Genomic DNA, 23,683 nt, shown 5'->3' on the forward strand with positions numbered 1-23,683 from the left:
GGCGAGGGCTACAAGGGCCGGAAGCAAAGCCAAAACATGCGTCTCCCGCACGTCGCCTCTGCTCCGAAGTGGCGGAAGGCTCCTTCTGCACATGCGCTCGGCTGCCTTACACCCGCGTTAGGTACGTAAGCAGTTGTGCGGAGGGTCGGCCGTTGTCCCTGACCTGAAGGAGCGGTTCCTGTGCAGCTTTTTGCTTAGCTTGTGAAATCTGTTTAAAGCGGTAATTCATTCTTGCTCCGATACCTAAAGCCTGACTGGTAGGTTTGCTCAGCGGGTTCTCAAACATTCGGAGCTGGGGAGGGGCGGTGAAAAATACTTTCTGTAGGTTCCTGCCGCTCCACCTCACTGCGTGCAGTTTCGGGCCGCTTTATACATTCGCAAACTACCCAACATTAGTAGCTTCCTTGCCGACAGCGCACAGGACCCTTTTAATAATATTTCTCAAGTATTTGTTTGCAGAGGAGGAAGCGAGGAAAAATTGAAAGGGTCCAAGCCGTGCTACTGTATCTGTGTATATTGTAGTTCAAAAAGGATCCAGAAATTATTGTCACAATACCATTCATTTTGAGTCCTATGATTTATATCTTTATTTTGCTGGACAGAAAGCCAAAATACTGGCTTCTGGGTTCAGGACCTGACGCCAAACCAACCTGCCTACTTGGAGCTTCAGAGTCATGGCTACCAAGGAGTCAAGAGATGACAAAGCCGGGTCCGCCCTCTCCTCATCAGCCAATCAGAGCAAGCAAGTCGCTGAAAAACCCAACTACACGCTCAAATTTACTCTCGTGGGACATACGGAAGCAGTATCATCAGTGAAATTTAGTCCTAATGGAGAATGGCTAGCAAGTTCTTCTGCTGATAAAGTAATTATAATTTGGGGAGCCTATGATGGAAAATATGAGAAAGCACTTAAAGGACACAGTCTGGAAATATCAGATGTTGCCTGGTCATCAGATTCCGGGCGTCTTGTTTCTGCCTCAGATGATAAAACTCTAAAGATTTGGGATGTGAAAGCTGGAAAATGTTTGAAAACGCTGAAAGGGCACAGTAATTATGTTTTTTGCTGTAATTTCAACCCACCATCCAACCTCATCATTTCAGGATCTTTTGATGAGAGCGTGAAAATATGGGAGGTGAAAACAGGAAGGTGCCTTAAGACTTTGTCTGCTCATTCTGATCCAGTTTCTGCTGTTCATTTTAATTGTAAGGGGTCCTTGATAGTGTCAGGTAGCTATGATGGTGTCTGTCGAATCTGGGATGCTGCATCAGGTCAGTGTTTAAAAACACTGGTTGATGATGATAACCCTCCAATCTCTTTTGTAAAATTTTCTCCAAATGGTAAATATATTCTCATTGCAACTTTGGACAATACTCTTAAACTGTGGGATTACAGCAGAGGCAGATGCCTGAAGACATACACTGGTCATAAGAATGAGAAATACTGCATATTTGCCAATTTTTCAGTCACTAGTGGAAAGTGGATTGTGTCTGGTTCAGAGGATAACCTGGTTTACATTTGGAACCTTCAGACTAAAGAGATTGTACAGAAATTACAAGGTCATACAGATGTTGTGATCTCAGCAGCTTGTCATCCTACAGAAAACATTATTGCATCAGCAGCATTAGGAAATGACAAAACAGTTAAACTGTGGATGAGTAAATACTAAACCCTAATCAAGTAGTAGAGCTAAATGGGGGGCGGGGGTAGGTATTTTAAAACATGGTTTCTGTCAGTTTTGGCATTGTTTTGTATTTCTGTTAACATTGTCTTGGAGTATATGATTTTAAGACCTATAACCTCAATTTACAAAGTAAGAGAGTTGGAAAAGCAAATCTAGACCCCAGGGTTTCTGACATTTATTCTTGAAGTCTGTTATTAATCTCTTGTGTCTGTCCTGAACAGATTCCCATTCTGTTCCTGTCGGTGACTATACTAGAGGATCAGTATATTTGATAAATATTTAGATGTAAGGCTTACAAAACTGATCAAAAGAAGGGAGCACAGGAGTTTGGAATAACTCCAAGGCTTTTGCTTTGGGAGATTAGATGAGTAAGAATAAGCCTGGGGATGGTGTTTCTGTCAGATGCCACTCACAAGCCTACATGATAGGCTGGGAAATGGTTCTTGGAATCAAGTTTGTAACTTGGGAAAAATACGTAATGGTTGTGTTTGTTTTGACAGTTTAAAAATATTAAGTTTTTAAAATGATAAAAAGTAAAAATAAACCAGAACAAAATTATAAAGGCATTTTACGGAAGGACCTCTATCTTGTCATACTGCCCTCTCCTGATTCTCAGGGCAAGGATGGATTGTGAGGCTGCTGCCTTTCATTATGTCTGACCACTCACTCCTGCCCACACTTCCACCTCAGAAACACCACTTTGTGGAGCCCTAACTGCCTGCCTGATTCCAGCCACAGCTGCCGGCTGAATTAGATTTTCTTGCTTCTTTCTATAGTTTGTTATAAAATTCAAAACATATCACTTACCAGTTTGTGTTGTAGTGGTTTCATGAGCCATGTTTCTGGTAAATTATGAACTCTGTGGAGTCAAATATGTTTTAGGCATCTTTGTATTTTTAGTTTTTGTACACCGAAGGCACTCAAGTAATGTTGGATGAATAACATTGAATTTACCACCATCACAACTTCATTCTTTGCCTGCTGTAACAAATTTTTGGAATCATTCCTCATACTGTTATTTTTGTTGATTAAAAGTATCTAACCATAGCCTCACATATTGACTTTATTCAAACAGGGTTTAGAGGAAGTGTAAAGTGGAAAACATTTTTGGCCCACTTTACATATAAAGATATGATAAACATGAAAAAATTTTCTAGAAATTAAGCAAAAAACAAAATCATTTAATTGAAAGCAGGTATTAAGGAATACAAAAGAAGACAGTTTTGCCATTGTTGCTTATGATAGTGCTCATGAAATCAGATTTGCTTGGCAAGTTCTAATGAGTATAAGATACTAGAGTTACTAGTAGGGTATGACTGCCAAGAAGTTAATATGTGAGAGTACTGAAAGAAATGGGTTAGATGGGCAGGGCTGATTCTGGTCCAGAAATTTATATTTAACCCCAAAAGAGAGAGTCACTATAAGTTATTGAACAAGAGGATTGACACAAATTGAGAATGATTGTGTAAATTCATGCTGTGTGGTAGCATTTATGAGTTTTGACTTAAATATTTTATTAAACGAAATGTCCAAAATACAGCACTTTAAAAATGCTTCCTTCAAAGCACAAAATGGTATTATTCCATGAAGAAAGATTACTTACCTTTTGGAGTTCCCTTCATGGCTCAGTGGTTAATGAATCCGACTAAGAACCACGAGGTTGCAGGTTCGGTCCCTGGCCTTGCTCAGTGGGTTAAGGATCCGGCGTTGCCGTGAGCTGTGGTGGAGGTTGCAGATGTGGCTCAGATCCCTTGTTGCTGTGGCTGTGGCGTAGGCCAGCGGCTACAGCTCCGATTAGACCCCTAGCCTGGGAACCTCCACATGTGGCAGAACAACCCAAGAAATAGAAAAAAAAAAAAATTACTTACCTTTAAAAGTACATTAAGGAGTTCCCGTCATGGCTCGGTGGTTAACAAATCTGACTAGGAACCATGAGGTTTTGGGTTCGATCCCCAGCCTTGCTCACTGGGTTAAGGATCTGGCATTTCCATGAGCTGGGGTGTAGGTCCCAGACGTAGCTCGGATCCCGAGTTGCTGTGGCTCTGGCGTAGGCCAGCAGCTACAGCTCCGATTAGACCCCTAGCCTGGGAACCTCCATATGCCGTGGGTGCGGCCCTAAAAAGACAAAAGACAAGAAAAAAGTACATTTAAAAAAAAAAGAAACTGGAGGACATTTTGGTTCCTGCTTAGTACCATAAAGCTATTAGGTCACAGTACCTATTCTAATGAATGAGTGATTGTATAAACAAAATAATTAATTTTAAAAAATTGTTTCTTTCTATAAGCTGGTATTCTATGTAATTTCTATTTTTTTGTTCATTTTTTGTTTTTCAAAATTTTCATACTAATTCATATTATTTTGACTTTTAACTTTTTACAAAAGTTAATGTAACTATGTAAGCTAATGTAACAATCAAAATTGTTCATGTAGTATAACAGTATTAAAACTTTTTTAATAAAAAAATAAAAGTACATTAATACTTACCCATATTTAACATTGGTTTAAACAAGATGTAACACAGTGTTCCAAAACAATCAGGAAAAACTAATCTGGGGAGTTCCTATCATGGCTCAGTGGTAATAAACGTGACTAGTACCCATGAGGACAGGGGTTTGATCCCTGGCCATGCTCAGTGGGTTAAGGATCCAGTGTTGCCATGAGCTGCGGTATAGGTTGCAGACTCAGCTCGGATCCTACATTGCTGTGGCTGTGGCTGTGGCCAGCAGCTGTAGCTCCAATTCGACCTCTAGCCTGGGAACTTCCATATGCTGCAGGTGCAGGCCTAAAAAAAGCAAGACCCCCCCCCCCCACCCAAGTTAATTTTATTTTATTTTGTCTTTTTGCCTTTTCTAGGGCCGCTCCTGCGGCATATGGAGGTTCCCAGGCTAGGGGTCCAATCAGAGCTGTAGCCACTGACCTACGCCAGAGCCACAGCAATGCAGGATCCGAGCCGCATCTACAACCTCCACCACAGCTCATGGCAACACCGGGTCCCCAACCCACTGAGCAAGGCCAAGGATCGAACCTGCAACCTCATGGTTCCTAGTCAGATTTGTTAACCACTGTGCTACAATGGGAACTCCCCCACTCCCCAAGTTTCTAAACAGCTGCATATATTAGTCTTTAATCTGTAATAACCATCCGGGGAAAACTAGCAGGATGGGATGCATGTGAAAAGAAGTGAAATACCCTAAATGTGAGAGAACTTAGGAGCCCCATCAAAGTGTAACTAAGGTGCAAATGCTTATTTTTTAACACCAAATCACTACAAAAACACACTTGGTAGATTTTCATAATTGAGAAATACAGTGTAAAGGCAGAAGGAAAAGGACCAGTTGGGAATTCTAAGCCATGGAGCAGAAGAGGTGACTGTGCTGGCCCTAAGCAACAACATGGTGCTGGAATTTCAAAGTCCTAAGAAACTTGTGGTCACATCTCCATCATCACCTTGCCAGGATTTTTTCAAAGACTACTCCTAAAAGCCTCTGTCTCCAGCACCTCTGACAATGGCAGAGTGGTCTGGCTGCTTCAAGGACTCCCGAGAAGCATGGGGGCATTTGGGGTGCCCAGTGCTCCAATGTGCATCTGAGCAGTACCCTAAGCTGGCCCTCCTTATCTCTCCAGAAATGAGGACACAGAAGAGAAAGAGAAATGCTTCTGGGGAGATGTCACTTTGGTACTGGGAATTAAAGATACGGTTCATGACTCTCTAAAGAAAAGTTAATGTTGGAGTTCCTGCTCTGGTGCAGTGGGTTAAGAGTGTGACTGCAGCAGCTTGGGCCACTGCAGAGGCATGGGTTTCATCTCCAGCCCAGCACAGTGGATTAAAAGGATCCAGTGTTGTGGTAGCTGCAGCTCAGATTCAGTCTCTGGCCCAGGAACTTCCATATGCTGTGGGTGTGACCATTCATTTTTTTTTTTTTTGGTCTTTTTGTCCTTTTAGGGCCGCACCTGCAGCATGTGGAGGTTCCCAGGCTAGGGGTCTAATCGGAGCTGTAGCTGCCAGCCTACACCAGAGCCACAGCAACGCAGGATCCAAGCCACGTCCGCGACCTACACCACAGCTCACGGCAATGCTGGATCCTTAACCCATTGACCGAGGCCAGGGATCAAACCCACAACCTCCTGGTTCCTAGTTGGATTCGTTTCTGCTGAGCCATGATGGGAACTCCCTAAATTTTTTTTTTAAAGAAAAGTTAATATTAAAGTTCAAATAAGCTGTCTCTTTTTTCATTTTCATTGTTTTCATTTTCTCCAAAAAGCTGAGAGGCTGCATTTAACCTGGATCAAAGCCATAAAATATAGACAAGTCATTTCTCTAAGAAAATTTATTTGTAGCTCTAGAGCAGAAATAGAGAACCTTATACCACATTCTTTGTAATATAGGCTTGTTGCTGCAAAACTGTTTCTAGAGTTTAAAAATCCAGCCAACATAGGTATCTCTGCTACTCTGTCTTGGCCTTCATAGCAGCTTCCTCTCGCAGACGAGCTTTCTTTTCTAGGTTCATGCTTGTTAATGACTCGTTTCTTTTGGCAGCCTAAAATAAAACAAATTTGAACAAGTTATTATTTATGTCGGTTTGGGGAGGATGTCACTGCCTTGCACTGAGGCCCGCAGGTTGATGCGGGCGGAAGAGGCATGGAATACCCACCCTCTGCCTTCGCTAATCCTTCCGAGACAACAGCGGCCCACCCGCTGAAGCACAAGAGAAACGCCTCACGTCTACCGTCTCTTCCTTTCTAGCCTCCTTGTTTAAATCATTTAGCCCCTCTTCTCCCTTTATAATTAATTCCCTTGCCTTTCTCACTTCCTCTCTGTAGCATTAAATACCTTCTTGTTTTCATTTCTATCCATTTTTTTCCTCCTCTCGTTTTTCTTTGTTGTTACCATTTCTACTTCCCCGACTCATCTGTGTGCTTTCACACCCTTCTAGTTCCTTGCACTTCTTTTACCAAAAACACGTTATCTTTGGGGATCCCCGACTTTACCAAATACCCCCGCCCCATGACTCCAGCAGTGTCTACCCTGCTTTTCCATCCTTGGAGAGCAAACAGCAGTGGAGGAAGAAGCAACCATCCCCTTCCCCTGTCTTCCCCAGGTGACCTGTCACATTTCTGTGAGGCTTACCTCAGCAGACCAGTTGCAATTTTTTTTTTTTAACCAAATGAGTGAAACCAGCACCCACCCTATAAGGTGGTATTTTCTTCTGTGTGATTTCACATGTAAATAACTAGGCATGGAGAAGAAGAGAACGGGAATGGTAAGTTGATGGAACAAAACATACAATGGCTCGTTTTTCTCTTCGAAATCACACTAAGTTCACAAGTTCTTCATATCAGTAGCATTTACCAACTTTAGAAATGGATAGTTCCATAAAAGAGAAATAATAAATTTTATAGTATAGAAAAGGAGAGGAACTATTTTAAATATACAGTGTATATACCCGTGGATGAGGCAAGGGGAGATTCCAGGGCGTGACTATTTCTGGAGTAAACTCAGCTAGTATAATCAAACAGACAAAACAACACAGATTTTTCAGGATTCTAGAAACCCCTATGTCCTATCCACATGCTTCTGCAGGTTCCCATCTGAGAACTAAGCACGAGAGGGTCAAAGAGGCAGACAAGGAATAATGAAATGGGGCAGAAACAAAGTTGTCAAGGCCTCCATACTTGCCCTTTTTGCTCCCGAAACATCAACCTAAATACTTGGTATTTTTCTTTTTTTGTTTGTTTTTTGTCTTTTTAGGTCTGTACCCATGGGGTATGGAAGTTCCCAGGCTAGAGGTCCAGTTGGAGCTGTAGCCAAGGGCCTATGCCACAGCCAAAGCAATGCAGGATCCAAGTCTTCGACCCACAATACAACTCATGGCACTGAGGGAGGTGAAGGATCGAACCTGCATCCTTGTGGATGTTAGTCAGGGTTGTTAACTGCTGAGCCACGATGGGAACTCTTTTTTTTTTTTTTTTTAAGGAAGTCATTTAGCACTGGGTTTGCAGAAGAACACTTTAAGTATCTGGTAATAGGTATGAGACATCTTCTACATGGAAGCTGTGATTTATGCAATCATACATAGTATTTTTTCTTTTTTTGTCTTTTATTTTAGGGCTGCAGCCAAGGCATATGGAGATTCCCAGGCTAGGGGTCCAGTCGGAGCTGTAGCCACTGGCCTACGCCAGAGCTGCAGCAACGCCAGATTTGAGCTGCGTCTGTGACCTACACCACAGCTCATGGCAACGCCAGATCCTTAACCCACTGAGCAAGGCCAGGGATCGAACCCACAGCCTCATGGGTTTGTTTCCACTGAACCACAATGGGAGCTCCTGAGATATGTGACCTTGGTAAGTTTCTAAAGCTTTCTAAGCTATGTTTCCTCATCTATAAACGAGATCCTAATAACAGTACCTATCTCATAGTGTTGTGAGGTTCAAATGAGGTAACAGCAAGGTACTTGGAAGACAGTATTCAATTAGTGATAGCTGTTCATAATGATCAGATTTCTGGACTTGAATTCCTATGTATTGCTTAGGAGTTTAGACTTTTGGCCCAGTCTGGTAAAGAATAGTGGTCAGAATGCTAACCAGGATGAAGGCAGAGTGAGGATAAATAAGCCCACATACTGAGAGTGCTTTACAGACGTGCAAGGAGTTATCACTAAATAAGCTAGTGTTATACTTCTTCTCTCACATTACTTATGACATCTGTGATAACCAAACACTTTTTTTTACTTTACACCAAACTAATTTAGTCCTTCATCTTCCCAAAGTGAGAATTTTCTATTTCTCTCCAGGCATGATATCTCAGGTGTGTTCCTCCTATGTTCTATTTTGTTTGTTATCATGTCTTGTGTAGGAAGCAGTCTCCTCTTTGCAGAGAATGAACAGAAGGGTCAATCTCAGGCTTCCTCTAGGTCTTTTGTGGAAAATGCAGAGATAGAGGGGAAGTCCACTCTCACCTTCTTGCCCTCAATAACCATCAAGATGCATCCTGCCACTGTCAGTGCAATCATTACATAGCTGATCTTCACTCGAATCTTGTTCTTTGCAGCATCAAGCATCTCAAACCTAGTAAAACAATGAGATCATGAGAGAAAGTTAACTTTTCTCTTTCTAAAGTTTCCAGAAGGCTCTAAATCTCTGTGTGCCCTAATCAGGAGTGGAGTGGTGCCTATAAATACAGAAAAGGAGGTGGTGCCTGGAAATCCTGTAGGTCCTTGGGGAGAATGGAGCATTTTCACAATTCACTTAATATCTTGTATATAAAACAATAAGGGGGTGAAGATCAAGACGGCAGAATAGAAGGATGTGGAATTTACTTCCTCCCACAAATATGTTAACAATACATCTACATGTAAAACGATTCTCACAGAAGACCTGCCCAATGGTGGCAGAAGATCTCATAAAACCAGAATTTCAAGATAGATCACCACGTAACTGGGTAAAATGAAAAGAAAGAAAGCAAAAAAAAAAAAAAAAAGAATTAGGATGGGACCTGCACCTTTGGGAAGGAGTGGTGAAAGAGGAAAAGTTCCCTAACTCAGGAGTTCCCTTCGCTGACTTGGAGGTCTGCTGGGACAGAAAGGGAGCCTTGGAGACTCACAGGAGAGCACAGAAGCCACCCTGTGGTAGGGAAAACACAGAGAGACCAGCACAGTGGGTCCCAGCCTTAGACGTGCAGCTGCTGATACATGGCGGGGCAGGGTGCTGAAACTAGAGCTTCAGTGAACAGACTGGGGAGAAGACTTGGATTGGCTGTGTAGAGACAGCCACATGGGCCTGGAGTGTAGTGTACCCCAGGTTGCAACTGGAGGCGTGTGCAGGATGGAACCCAGGCCTGCCACAGGAGTCCCACTGTTTTTTGTTTTTGGTTTTTGTTTGGCTTTTTAGGGCCACACTTGTGGCATATGGAGGTTCCCAGGCTAGGGGTCCAATCAGAGCTACAGCTGCTGGGCTACGCCACAGCCAGAGCAATGCAGGATCCGAGCCGAGTCTGTGACCTATACCACAGCTCTTGGCAATGCCGGATCCTTAACCCACTGAGCCAGGCCAAGGATTGAACCCACATCCTCATGGATCCTAGTCGGGTTTGATAACCACTGAGCCATGAAGGGAACACTTTTTTTCTCCAATTTTTAATAGTAAAGGTAGGGGACCCACCAAAGCAGCCTCATGGCTCGGCAGGCTCACTGTGGATACGGCTTAGCCACCATGAACTCTGGGAATGTGTAAGCACAGGCTGGTTGCCCACATGTAGAGGCACGACTAAAATCTGAGCCAATCCCCCGCGGGTGCATGACTTCAGCAAATTTATGCCCACAAAGTACTTAGGGATCATCCAAGCTGATTACTGGATCTCCTATGGCTGAGGCAACTCTGCACCAGCAGCAAAAGGACCTGTGGGCACCCATAGGCAGAAGTGGGGCAGAAATCAGAGCCGATTACCAGCATCCCCACAGCGGGGGCGAACATGAGTGTACTTTGTGAGCCCATTTAATGGGTGACAGGTGACATCACAGAACACATGTCTGGGCAGACAGCTCCTGGGGAGGCATACACAGCAGCTTCTGTCCTAGGGGTAGGGCTCCAGTCCTGTCTACCTCACATAACAGCTTAGAGCTGGATCTAGGGGTTTCTACTCCAACAACTGGGGAGCAGACGCTCCCCACAACAGGGCTATGACAGCCACAGAGCAAAGAGGAGGCTCTGCCCAACATCCAGAGTATGCTCCAGTCACCACACACCAATCACACCCCCTATGAAGGGGATAATACCCAGCATACCCTGAATAAAAACATGACAGTCATCTATACCTGGCACCAAAACTTCTGGACTCACACAGTCTACACAGAGACACTCCCACATAAAAACAGTCCTTCAAGACCACAGTGATAACTGTTTCCCTTCAATTCATAGAGACAGGGAAATACAATGAAGAAGCAGAGGAGCCACTCCTAATAAACAGAACAAGAGAATTCCCCTGAAACCACAAACAATGAAACAGACTTGTCCAGTCTTCAGGACCTGAGTTCAAAAAGGAGGATATAAAAGTGCTGGAGAAAGTAAGAAAGGCTATTGATAGAAATGTAAAAAAAGGAAATAGAAACTATATGGAGGAGCCAATCAAAATTATCAGACAACTCAATTGTGAGATAAAAACTAGCTAAATGCAATAAATAGCAAACTAAACGCAGAAGAACAAGTATGTGATCCTGAAAACAGAAAAACAGAAATCATCCTATCAGAACAGAAGACCTAGAGACAAATGAAAAAAAAAAAAAAAACGAAAACAATATAAGACAACTATGGGATAATATTAAGTGTACCAATCTGTGCATAATAGGGATCACAGAAGGAGAAGAAAAAGGGGGATTGAAAATGTATTTGAAGAAATTATGGTTAAAAACTTCCAAAACTTAAAATAAGAAAACAGATATCCTGGAGTTCCCGTGGTGGCTCAGTGGAAATGAATCTGATGAGCATCCATTGAGTATGCAGGTTCGATTCCCAGCCTCGCTCAGTGGGTTAAGGATCTGGCATTGCTGAAGCTGTGGTGTAGGTCACAGAAGCAGCTTGAACCCCATGGTGCTGTGGCTGTAGCATAGGCTGGTGGCTACAGCTTGGATTCAACCCCAAGCCTGGGAACTTCCATATGCTGCAGGTTTGGCCCTAAAAAGACAAAACAAAAACAAAAACAAACCCAGATATCCAGGTGCAGGAAACACAGAGGGCCCCAAAGAGACCTACACCAAGACATTTTATAATAAAAATGGCAAAAGTTAAAGATAAAGAGAGGATTCTAAAGGCAGCAAGAGAAAAACAAAGTGTTAATTCCAAGGGAGCCCCCCTAAAGACTATCAGCTGATTCCTCTACAGGCCAGGAACAGGAGTGGCAAGATATATTCAAAGTTCTTAAAGGGAAAAAAATCTTCAGCCTAATATACTCTACCCAGCAACATTAAATAAAGAATTTCTCAGACAAGCAAAAACTAAAAAAAAAAAAAAAAAATTAAAGCAATACGAAACTTATCCTAAAAGAAATATTGAAAGGACTTCTCTAAGTAGAAAAGAAGCAAGAATCTACAGGAAAGGGGAAAATCGCAATAAGATATGCAAATATATAAAAGGACAGAATCCTCATCCTTACACTTACTAGTTGGGCTCATTACCGCTGAGCCACAATGGGAACTTCCAGTAGGTATGTATTAATTGCCATTTTAAACTTTGTTTCCCGATTGATTTTGTATTTCTTCTCTGTTCCTTTCTTTTCTTTTTTTTTTCTTTTGTGATTTGTAGGTTTTCTTTTGTATTATGTTTGAGTTCTTTTCTTTTTGGTTTTTGTGAATCTTTTGCATGTTTTTGTTTGTGATTACCCTGGTTTTCAAGCATGTTAACCCATTGCTATATCTACTTGTTTTACACTGGTAGTCATATGAGCTCACTTTCTCAAAAACACATCTACATTTTCTTACTCCCCTCCCGTGCATTTTATCATTTTGATGTATTATTTCACATCTGCATGTTCTTCCTTTTACTGTTCATTATAGATAATTGCTTTCACAAAAATTTTTTTCAATCTATGTACGGTTTTTGTAAGTTGTCCATATCTGCATATTCGACCCCTAGCCAGGGAACTTCCTTATGCTGTAGGTATGGCCCTAAAAAGCAAAAACAGACAAACAAAAAACATACCTACCAAAAACTACTTTGTCAATTGCCTAAATCCTCTGATCAAAAGATGAAGAGTGGCAGACTGGACCATAAAACAAGAAGCCACAAGAGGCTGCCTATAAGAGATCCACATGAGGGCAAAGGACACAAATTGACTGAAACTGAGGGGATAGAAAAATATATTTTATGCAAAAGAAATGACAAGAAAGTGGGGGTAGCAATACTCATATCAGACAAAATAGACATTTAAGGACATACAGAAAAGTAAGAATGACACTATACAATGATATAAGGATCAATACAAGAAGAAGATAGGACACTTGTTAACATATAAGCATCCAAAATAGGAGCACCCAAATACATAAACAGATACTAACAGATATAAAGGGAGAAACTGACAGGAATACAACAGCAGGAAAATTTAATACCACATTCACATTAATAGACAGCTCTTCCAAACAGAAAATCTATAAGGCAACAGATATCCTGGATGATATAATAGTTCAGCTAAACTTATTTGGTATTTTCAGGACATTACACTCCCAAAACCAGAGTGCACATCTTTTCAAGTGCACATGGGACCCTCACAAGAAGAGACCACATCCTTGGACACAAAACAAACCTCAAGATATTTAAGGAATAGGAATTATTTAAAGCATTGTTTCTGACCACAACAGCATGAAACTAGAAATCAACAACAGAAAGAAAAATAAGGGAAAAAAATATTACATCGAGACTAAACAATATACTGCTTAAAAAAAAAAAAAAAAAAAACAAAAAAACAAAAAAACAAGGAAAAAAAACCCCAAAAAACAAAACAATGGTCAATTAAATCAAAGCAGAAACTAAAAAAAAAATTTTTTTCTTTTAGGGCTGCACCTGGATGTTCCCAGGTTAGGGGTTGAATTGGAGCTGTAGCTGAGGGCCTACACCAGAGCCACAGCAACTTGGGATCTGAGCCACATCTGCAACCTACACCACAGCTCATGGCAATGCTGGATCCTTAACCCACTGAACAAGGCCAGGGACTGAACCCATGTCCTCATGGATACTAGTTGGATTTGTTTCTGCTATGCCACAACAGGAACTCCTAAAAAATATCTTGAGACAAATGATAACGAAAACACAACCATACAAAATCTGTGGGATGCAGAAAAAGCAGTATTGGGAAGAAAGTTCATAGCTATAAAGGCCTTCCACAAAAAACAAGAAAAATATCAAAAAAGCAACCTAACCAAAGATCTAAAAGCATTAGAAAAATAAGAACAAATAATACTTAAAGTCGGCAGAAGGAAGGAAATAATAAAGATCAGAGAGGACATGAATAGAGATTAAAAAATATATATAAAAAAGTCAATAAAGCCAAGAGGTGGTTTTTTGAAAGGATAAACAAAATTGACAAGTACCTGGCCAGGCTCACCAAGAAGAAAAAAAGAGAGGATTCAAATAACCAAAGTAAGAAATAAAAGAAGAGCAATAACAAACAATACCCCAAGAAATACAAAAACCATAAGAGAACAGCCTGAACAATTATATGCCAGCAAACTGAACAACCTAGAAGAAATGGTCAAGTTTCTAGAAATATACAGCCTACCAAAACTAAATCAAGAAGGGATAATTTGAACAGACTCATGACTAGAAGTGAAACTGAATTTGAAAAAAAACAAAAAACAAAAAACTACCTGCAAACAAAAGTACAGGACCAGGTGGTTTCACTGGGAAATTCTACACAATATTCAACAACATTCAAAGAAGAACTGTTTTTAAATCAATCTTTCTCAAGCTATTCCAAAAGACTGAAAGGAGGAAACACTCCTAAAGTCATTCTATGAAACTACCATTACCCAGATACCAAAATCAGCCAAAGAAACTACCAAAAAAAGAAAATTACAGGTTAATATCTTTGATGAATATAAATGCAAAAATCCTCAACAAAACAACGCACCAAATCCAACAATACATTAAGAGTATTATATGGCATGATCAAGTTGGATTCATCCCAAGGTCACAAAGATAGTTCAACAAACACCAATCAATGTGATATACCACATCAACAAAACAAAGGGAAAAAAAACACATGATCATCTCAAGAAACTCAGAAAAAGCATTTCATAAAATTCAACATCCACTCATGATAAAAAAAAACTCTTACCAGGAGTTCCTGTCATGCTCAGTGGTTAACAAACCCGACTAATAACCATAAGGATGCAGGTTCAATCCCTGGCCTTGCTCAGTGGGTTAAGGATCCAGCATTGCCTTGAGTTGTGGCATAGGCCAGCAGCTGTAGCTCTGATTTGACCCCTAGCATGGGAACCTCCATATGCCACAGGTGTGGCCCTAAAAGACAAAGACAAAAAACAAAACAAAACAAAACAAAAAACTCAACAACAAAAAATATTTAGGGATAAACCTGACCAAGGAGGGGAAAGAATTATATACTGAGAACTATAAAACATTAACAAAAGAAACTGAAGATAATTCAAAGAAATGGAAAGATATCTCATGCTATATTGGTAAAATGGCCATACAACTCATAGGAAACTACAGATTTAATATGATTCACATCAAATTACCCATGACATTTTTCAAAGAACCTAGAACAAAGAAACCTAAAATTTTTATGGACCCACAAAAGATCCAGAATTGCCAAAGCAATCCTGAAGAAAAAGAACAAAGTTGGAGGTATATCCTTCCCAGACTTAAGACAATACTACAAAGCTACAGTAATCAAAATCAAATGATACTGGCACAAAAAGACATTTGGATCAATGGAACGGGGCAGAGAGCCCAGAAATAAACCCACACACTATGTTCAATTAATCTCCAACAAAAGAGGCAAGAATATACAATGGGGAAAAGACAGTCTCTTCAGCAAGTAATCTTTGACAGACCCATATGTACCAATGAAGTCAGAACACACCCTCACATCACATAAAAAAATAAACTTGAAATGGCTTAAGCACTTAAATATAAGATATGACACCATAAAACTCCTAGCGGAGAATGTAGGCAAAACATTCTTATATAAACTGTACGTACCAATGTATTTTTAGGTCAGTCTCCCAAGGCCAAAGAAGGAAAAGCAAAAATAAACAAATGGGACCTAATCAAACTTATAAATTCTTGCACAGCAAAGGAAATCATAAACAAGACAATGTAAGGACTGGGAGAAAATATTTGCAAATGATGTAACTGACAATGTCCTAATTTCCAAAATATACAAAAAGCTCATATAACTCAGTAACAAAAAAAATAAACAACCCGTTCAAAAAACGGGCAAAGACCTAAATAGACATTTCTCCAATGAAAACAAACAGATGGCCAACAGAAACATGAAAACATGCTCAACATTGCTAATTATTAGAGAAATCCAATTCAAAACTATAATAAGGTACTACCTCTGACTGGACAGAATGGCCATCATTTAAACATCTACAAATAACTAATGCTGGAGAGGGTGTGGAGAAAAGGGAACAGTTCTACACTACTGGTGGGAATGTAAATTGGTTAAGCTGCTATGGAAAACAGAATGGAGGTTCCTTAAGAAACTAAATGAAAGTTACCATATGATCCAGCAATCCCACTCCTGGGCATCTAACCGGAAAAGACAAAAACTCTAATTTGAAAGGACACATGCACCCCAATGTTCACAGCTGTACTATTTACAATAGCCAAAACATGGAATCAACCTAAGTGTCCACCGACAGATGAATGGATAAAGAAAATGTGCTATATAAACATAATGGAATACCATTCAGCCTTAAAAAAGAATGAAGTAATGTCATTTGTAGCAACATGGATGGACCTAGAGCTTATCACACTAAGCAAAGTCAGGCAGATGAAGACAAATATCATATGATATCACTTACATGTGGAATCTAAAGAAATGATACAAAATGAACTTATTTACAAAACAGAAACAGACTCACAGACACAGAAAACAAACTTTGGTTACCAAAGGGGAAATGCAAAGGGGGGAGGGATAAATTAGGAGTTTGGCATTAACAGATACAAACTACTATATATAAAATAGATAAACAACAAGGACCTGCAGCACAGGAACTATAATCGATCTCGTGTAATAACCTCTAATAGAAAAGAATCTGAAAAAGAATACATATATATATATACACATATACATAATACCTGAATCACTTTGCTGTATATCTAAAATTAACACATTGTAAATCAGCTACACTTCTTGAATTAAAAAAATAAAATTAAATTTAAAAAAAATTCAGTTACAGAGGAGTTTCTGCTGTGATGCAGTGGGTTTATGATGAGGCTTGTTTCTGTGGAGGCATCAGTTCAATACCTGGCCCAGTATCGTAGGTTAAGTATCTGGTGTTACTGCATAGGTCATAGCTCCAGCTTGGACTTGATTCTTGGCCCAAGGATTTCCATATGCTGCAGGAGTGGCCAAAAAAGAAAAGAAAAAGAAAAAGCAGTTATGGAAGTTCCCGCCATGGTACAGTGGGTTAAGAATCTGACTGCGGCAGCTTAGGTCGCTTAGTAGATGCAGGTTCAATCCCTAGTCTGGCACAGTAGGTTAAAGGATCCAATGTTGCTGCAGGTGTGGTATAGGCTTGGATTCAATCCCTGGCCCAGGAACTTGCAGCCATAAAATAAAAAAAAAAAAATTTTTTAAAAAGGCAATTACAGGAATTCCCTTATGGTATAGTGGGTTAGGGATCCAGTTCTGTCATTCCAGGAGCTTGAGTTGCTGCTATGGTATGGATTCAATCCCTGGCCTGGAGCAGCTGAGAAAAAAAAATTACAAAAAATAAATGCATAACAAATGTAAAAAAAAAATAACATGTTGCTGTGGCTCCGGCGTAAGTGGGCAGCAACAGCTTTGATTCCACCCCTAGCCTGGGAGCCTCCATACACTTCAGGTGCGGCCCTAAAAGAATAAAAGACAAAAAAAAATTAAAACAACAACAACAGTGAACATCACTGTTTAGTCACATTCTGTGGCTGAAAGAGGAAACCAATCAACTTATTTCAGAGTATCTGACAGCTCTTCACCAGGTACTACATAAGATGTTAATGATAAGACAAACACTTTCCAGTACTGTTTTTATTCCAGGTATTGCCAAAGAGGTAAGTAACATTTAGAGAAACGAAACCTGTTTGAAAGTTCCATTGTAAGGTTTTAAATGATCAGCCCCAGAGGAACTGCTTTTCCTTTAAATCAGATCATTGAAAAATAAAAGCTGCTTACAACTCTAAATACGGCACTCACGATATAGTCTCTGGGATTTCATCTTCCTTTTTGAAGCGACCTGACCATATCAGGATCTTCTTCTCCCAGTCTGTAGGCTTATGCAATGGCACTCTGTGGCTATAAGTGTCTATGAGAAAAACAAGAGAAGATATCTTACTTATATAAGACTGACTCAAATTTAGCAACAGAAATAGGCTATTTGTGCTTTTTAGCCATTCACTAAACAGAATTAGAGCTTTATTTGAGTGGAAGTTCTTAGGTTGCTCATTTCTCAAATGAGATTCGAAAATTGTGTAGGAGTTCCTTTTATGGCTCAGCAGGTTACGACCTGATTAGTATCCATGAGGATGCAAGTGTGACCCATGGCCTTGCTCAGTGGGTGAAGGATCTGGCACTGCCATGATCTGTGGTGTAGGTCACCGACGTAGCTCAGTGGACACCATGTTGCTGTGGTTGTGGCACAGGCTGTCAGCTGCACCTCCAATTTGACCCCTAGCCTGGGAATTTCATACACTACAGGTGCAGCCCTAAAAAAAAAATTCTGTGAGGACTGTGTAAAATAAGAGCATTACTTCCCCAATATAAGCCTTAGCCACTGAAAGGGGAAAGAATGTCATGAACAGATATAAAGGCCAGAAGGATGAACTGAGAAGGGAACAGTGAAAAGCTCGTTTGGCTTCAGCAGAATTTTTAAAAGTTTGTAAGGTAAAATCAGATTATAAAAGACCTTGAATGGCAGGCTAAGATTTTTAGACTTCATTTGGGAAGTGCTATACACTTTGAAGCAATGAAGCAGTTGATGTTTTAGAAAGATTCCTCTGCACAATGGATGGAAAGAGAAAGGACAGAACAGAGTGGGCAACAAAGGGAAACAGGAGCTTGTAATATAAGAATGAGGAGATGCAGTCTGAACTGGAGTTGTAACAGTGGGAAGAAAGACAAAAAAGTCAATCTGGAGATAAGTGAAAGAACTTGGAGACTGATTAAGACAAAGAAGGATTCATAAACAACCTCAAACTTGGATGACAAAAGACAATAGTAGTATTATTAACCAAAATGAGACTGAAAAGAACCAGTCAGAAGAGAAAAAAAACATAAACGTCAGTTTAGATCTACTGGCTCTAAATTTATGCCATCTGAGTCGGTTTCTTTAATGAGTCCAAGTGGAGATAAATTTCAGTGCAAAGAGAGAGCCAGTGAGGGTGACAGAGAGAGTTGAGCCATGGGGCATGACCCCGAAAGGAGAAAGAGGCAGCAGAGGTAAATGGAGTAGCCGAAGAGGCAAAGGAATAAGCAGGGCACAACACAGGCCTAAAGGACAGAGTGAACTTCTTTGCAGAACAGATAGTGACTCACAGACTGAAAAAATGATGGTCTCCAAAGGAGACAGTTTGGGGGTGGGGGGAGGTGCTGGGATTGTGGGATGGAAATCCTATAAAATCGGATTGTGATGATCATTGTACAATGACAAATGTAATAAATTCATTGAGTAATAAAAAAAATGACAATACTATCAAACAAACAAACAAAAAACAACAAAGAAAGGGAAAGTCACTGAAAATAAGGAGCAGAAAAAGTCAGGGAATCACAGAATGGCAGGGTTAAAAAGGACCTTGCAGATAATCTCATCCAATTTCCACATACTGCCTACAGATCTTGCACACAGATCATCTCTTTGACTGTCATCTACATGTCACTTTTGCTTATGCTGTACTTTTCACTTAATCAGAAGGCAATAGCAAAACCAACAGGAAAGTCACTAGGGAGAAAAATCCATTGGAGTTCCCGTCGTGGCGCAGTGGTTAACAAATCTGACTAGGAACCATGAGGTTGCGGGTTCAATCCCTGGCGTTGCTCAGTGGGTTAAGGATCTGGTGTTGCCGTGAGCTGTGGTGTGGGTCGCAGATGTGGCTTGGATCCTGTGTTGCTGTGGCTCTGGTATAGGCTGGTAGCTGCAGCTCCGATTAGACCCCTAGCCTGGGAACCTCCATATGCTGCGGGAAGTGGCCCTAGAAACGGCAAAGACAAAAAAAAAAAAAAAAAAAATCCAGAAAGAATCAAAACAGAAGTTTATAAGTATAGAAATAGTACTGCTGTAATTTTATTCTTTTAACCCTTCCAGCACTTGACACAACTTTCTCTATAGGTGTTTGTTTTTTTTTTTTCATTTCATGTACTACATACTCATTAAAGACAATTCAGAAAGTATAAATGTGAAAAAGAAAAAGATAAAAGCCTCCCCTAATCCTCTTGTCATAGCATAATTACTATATTTTTATTTTGGTGTGTTTCCTAAGTCTTATTACCATACATATGTATGTATGAGTAATTTCTATGTGTACCATTCTTGTGCTTATACACAATATAAAATTTCTTTGTTCATTAACATTATAACAAACATACATCCATACCAGTATGTGGTATTTATAAGTACCATTTTCAACAGCTGCACAATCTCATCAAGTAGAGCTAACATATGTAATTTTTTTTTTTTTTGCTTTTTATGCCTGCACTCTCGGCATATGGAGGTTCTCAAGCTGGGGGTCAAATTGGAGCTGTATCTGCCTGCCTACCCACAGCAACACAGGATCCGAGCCATGTCTGCGACCTGCACCAGAGCTCATGGCAACGCCAGATCCTTTAACCCACTGATAGAGGCTAAGGATCAAACCCGTATCCTGATGTATACCAGTCAGGTTCTCAACCCACTGAGCCACAACAGGAACTCCCAGAACTAAAATATATAATTAATCATTCCCAGATTATTTGACATTTTGACTAATTTCTTATTTTACTATTATACACACATTATATATATATATATATATATATATATATATATATATATATATATAAACATCTTCACATTCAAAGCTTTTTCCACATAGAGGGGTAATTCCTTAGGATAGATCCCCAGAAGTCAAATACCAGGTCAAAGGGTACAAGCATTTTTAAGCTCTTGATAAATATTATTTAAGGATAGTGCAGGATAGTGCAGTACCTGCCTGATTCTTGTGTAGTCCCGTGCAGAAGCAATAGGCAAATAGTTCCTGGGACCCTACAGTTTATATATTATACTCCCTCTCCCTATAGTGGTGACAATAACAAGGGCTGGACAGGGATAGTACTAAACCTGGCTGAAGTTAATGTACAAGCCAGAGCTTAGCCCTAATTATATTTTACCCAAAACATCACTCTTTGATTTTGTTCATCTTTGAGGTTCCTTAAAAGATGATTTCTAGATCACTATCTATTTTGGTGCATCTACTGTCCCACAGAAAGCTCCAGTCAAATCCTTGAAGCAAGAGTTGGAAATGACAAATGAGAAAAATGAAGAAATCACTGCTACATGTGAGCCCAGCTAATATAAGCACAATTTGGGAGGCCTGAACTACATGACAGAGTATGATTTAGGAACTCCTGTGACCATGTCTCTTTTAGGTTCTTTTGATTCCACGCTGTTCTACTCTTTGGGAGCTACCTAGTCCATAGTTGGAAAAACGAATAAAAACTTACAGGTTGGAGCTTTTGGACTTTCCTGTGGTTTGGTGCAAAATCCATTTATTCTCTTCAAATCAGAGTTTCTGGTAAGCTTTAGAGATGAGGAAGCATTTCTTTCACACAACCTAAAATAATTTCCTAGAAAAGAGAAAAACATTTCAGAGAAAGAAAATCAAATGTCTCTAAAATGAGAAATGCCTGCAAGATACATGGTTAACTTACAAAAATTAACTCACACATGAATGTCCTACTCTATATGTAAGATACATGTACTATATTTAAGGTGCTATGCTTAGTGCTATCTTAAAATATACATGCTTTTCTGATTAAGAAATTAGGAATTTACAGGAGTTCCCTGAGTGGCTCAGATGACACAAATCCAACTAGGAACTATGAGGTTGCCAGTTTGATCCCTGGCCTCGCTCAGTGGGTTAACAATCTGGCATTGCTGTGAGCTGTGGCAAAGGTCACAGACGTGGCTTGGATCTGGCGTTGCTGTGGCTGTGGTGTAGGCCGGCAGCTGTAGCTCTGATTAGACCCCTGGCCTGGGAACCTCCATATGCCACGGGTGCGGCTCTAAAAAGCAAAAAAGGAAGGAAGGAAGGAAGGAAGGAAGGAAGGGAGAAAGAAATTAGGAATTTACAGTATAAATATTTTATCAGCTGTAAGTTTCATTAAAGTACTTCTCACATGTGTCTTGTCATAACAATGATTCTGATGGGACTATTACGCATTTTGGCACCCAACTGCTGAAGTAAAACTTAGCAACCTCCCAGAAGTATTAAAATAAGATGCCAAGTTGCTAATACTGCTCTGGTAAACTCTGGGTAGGGGGCTGCAATGGCCAGCAATGGGCTCTAGAAAGCCTTGTTCATTCTATGCCATAAATTTCTAATTAGAAATCAACTTTACATATAGTCATGAGTTATATATAATTTAAAAACTGTATCTAGGAGTTCCCGTCGTGGCGCAGTGGTTAACGAATCCGACTAGAAACCATGAGGATGCGAGGTTCGATCCCTGGCCTTGCTCAGTGGGTCGACAATCTGGCATTGCCGTGAGCTGTGGTGTAGGTCGCAGATGCGGCTCGGATCCTGCGTTGCTGTGGCTCTGGCGTAGGCTGGGCTGCTACAGCTCCGATTAGACCCCTAGCCTAGGAACCTCCATATGCCGCAGGAGTGGCCCAAGAAAAGGCAAAAAGACAAAAAACCAAAAACCAAAAAAAAAACCAACAAAAAACCTGTATCTATATTTATATACACATAAATTATAAAACTATATTATATATACTATATATATGCAGTCAGTTTTTAAAGTCTAAATTCTAAGCACCTAGAGAGAGTAGTTATTACAAATTTCTATGTACTCATCACCTAATTTCAGCAATTGTCAATACATGGGCAATACTGTTTTATCTGAATCCCACCCACTCCCTCCCACCTACTGGATTATTTTAAAGCAAATCTCAAACATCCTATTAATCCATCCATAAATACTTCAGTTATGTACCTCATTAACTTTTCAAAATCCAGACAACCACTGACATAACTAAAAAATATTATCTTCATATCAACCAGCACGTTATGATCAAATTATATTATGATCATTTTTTTACACTGTGGAATTTATTCTAAATGGGTGCACACACTGAATACAGTGTGAATGGGTGCATCCTGTATAGGTCTCCCTCTTCTTTTTTCTTGTCACTTATTTATTGAAAAGACTAGATCATTAGTTCTATAGAAGTTCTCTCTTTTTAGATTTTGCAGACTGCATCCGCATGGTATTGTTTAACATATTCTTCTAACGCCTCCATTTTTTGTAAACAGATTTCTTTTTTTGTAAAGGGCCACACCTGCAGCATATGGAAGTTCCTAGTCTAGGGGTCGAATCAGAGCTGCAGCTGCCAGCCTACACCACAGCCACAGCAATGCCTCATCTGCAACCTACATCACAGCTCATGGCAACACCGGATCCTTAACCCACTGAGCATGGTCGGGGATCAAACCCAAGTCCTCACGGATACTAGTTGGTTACCATTGAGCCACCACGGGACCTCCTGTAAACAGATTTTTGAGGTTTCATCAGATTTAAGTTAGAATATTTAGTGAGAATATGCCATAGGTGGTACTGTGTAATTCTAATGTATCACATTCAAAGGTATACATCAATTTTGGTTTTTGTGATATGAAGATTGAGCAATAGATGCCATCAGTCTGAGTCATCCCCTTATAAAGTTCTCCATCATCCTTTCATCTAATGCTTTTGGCGAACATTAGTGATGTTATCTATTGTTTTCATTAGGGGTTACAAGATGGTAGTATTCTTTTCTACATTAACTATTTGGTTATCCTAAGGTAAAAGTCATACAGAAAATGTAGAGTAAATGCTTGATTCTTTCCCTTTATTTGCCAGTTTTCAAATTAATGAACTCATTTCCTTGCAACCTCCACAGCTGACCTTTTGTTTAAAAGTAACTTAAGGGAGTTCCTTTCATGGCTCAGCGGTTAACAAACCTGACTAGGATCCATGAGGTTGCGGTTCGATCCCTGGCCTCGCTCAGTGGGTTAAGCATCTGGCGTCGCCATGAGCTGTGGTGTAGCT

At 40.2% G+C, this 23,683-nt stretch overlaps 2 protein-coding genes across 3 annotated transcripts in view; one reads left to right on the top strand and one right to left on the bottom strand.

Moving 5' to 3' along the window:
- Window positions 1–44: 44 nt before the first annotated feature.
- Window positions 45–3,219, top strand: WDR5B (WD repeat domain 5B). Of its 2 annotated transcripts, none has more exons than XM_047790880.1 (2): window positions 45–121; window positions 603–3,219. In XM_047790880.1, exon 2 carries the CDS (start codon window positions 675–677, stop codon window positions 1,665–1,667), a length of 993 nt encoding a protein of 330 aa, XP_047646836.1. In that variant the 5' UTR covers window positions 45–121; window positions 603–674; the 3' UTR covers window positions 1,668–3,219. The 2 variants fall into 2 exon arrangements, with proteins under 2 accessions (XP_047646836.1, XP_047646828.1); XM_047790872.1 differs by lacking the exon at window positions 45–121 and adding an exon at window positions 128–257.
- A 2,777-nt stretch (window positions 3,220–5,996) lies between these two features.
- Window positions 5,997–23,683, bottom strand: part of FAM162A (family with sequence similarity 162 member A) — a 36,071-nt gene continuing 18,384 nt past the window's right edge. The window contains exons 2-5 of the mRNA XM_047790904.1: window positions 21,095–21,217; window positions 17,597–17,705; window positions 8,640–8,748; window positions 5,997–6,221 (exon numbers count right to left, since the gene is read on the bottom strand). Coding sequence (XP_047646860.1) covers window positions 6,129–6,221; window positions 8,640–8,748; window positions 17,597–17,705; window positions 21,095–21,217 — 434 coding nt within the window. The 3' untranslated portion in view covers window positions 5,997–6,128. The remainder of the gene's footprint in view (window positions 6,222–8,639; window positions 8,749–17,596; window positions 17,706–21,094; window positions 21,218–23,683) is intronic.

This window comes from Phacochoerus africanus, chromosome 1 (assembly GCF_016906955.1).
Source record: "Phacochoerus africanus isolate WHEZ1 chromosome 1, ROS_Pafr_v1, whole genome shotgun sequence".
Classification (NCBI taxonomy): domain Eukaryota; kingdom Metazoa; phylum Chordata; class Mammalia; order Artiodactyla; family Suidae; genus Phacochoerus; species Phacochoerus africanus.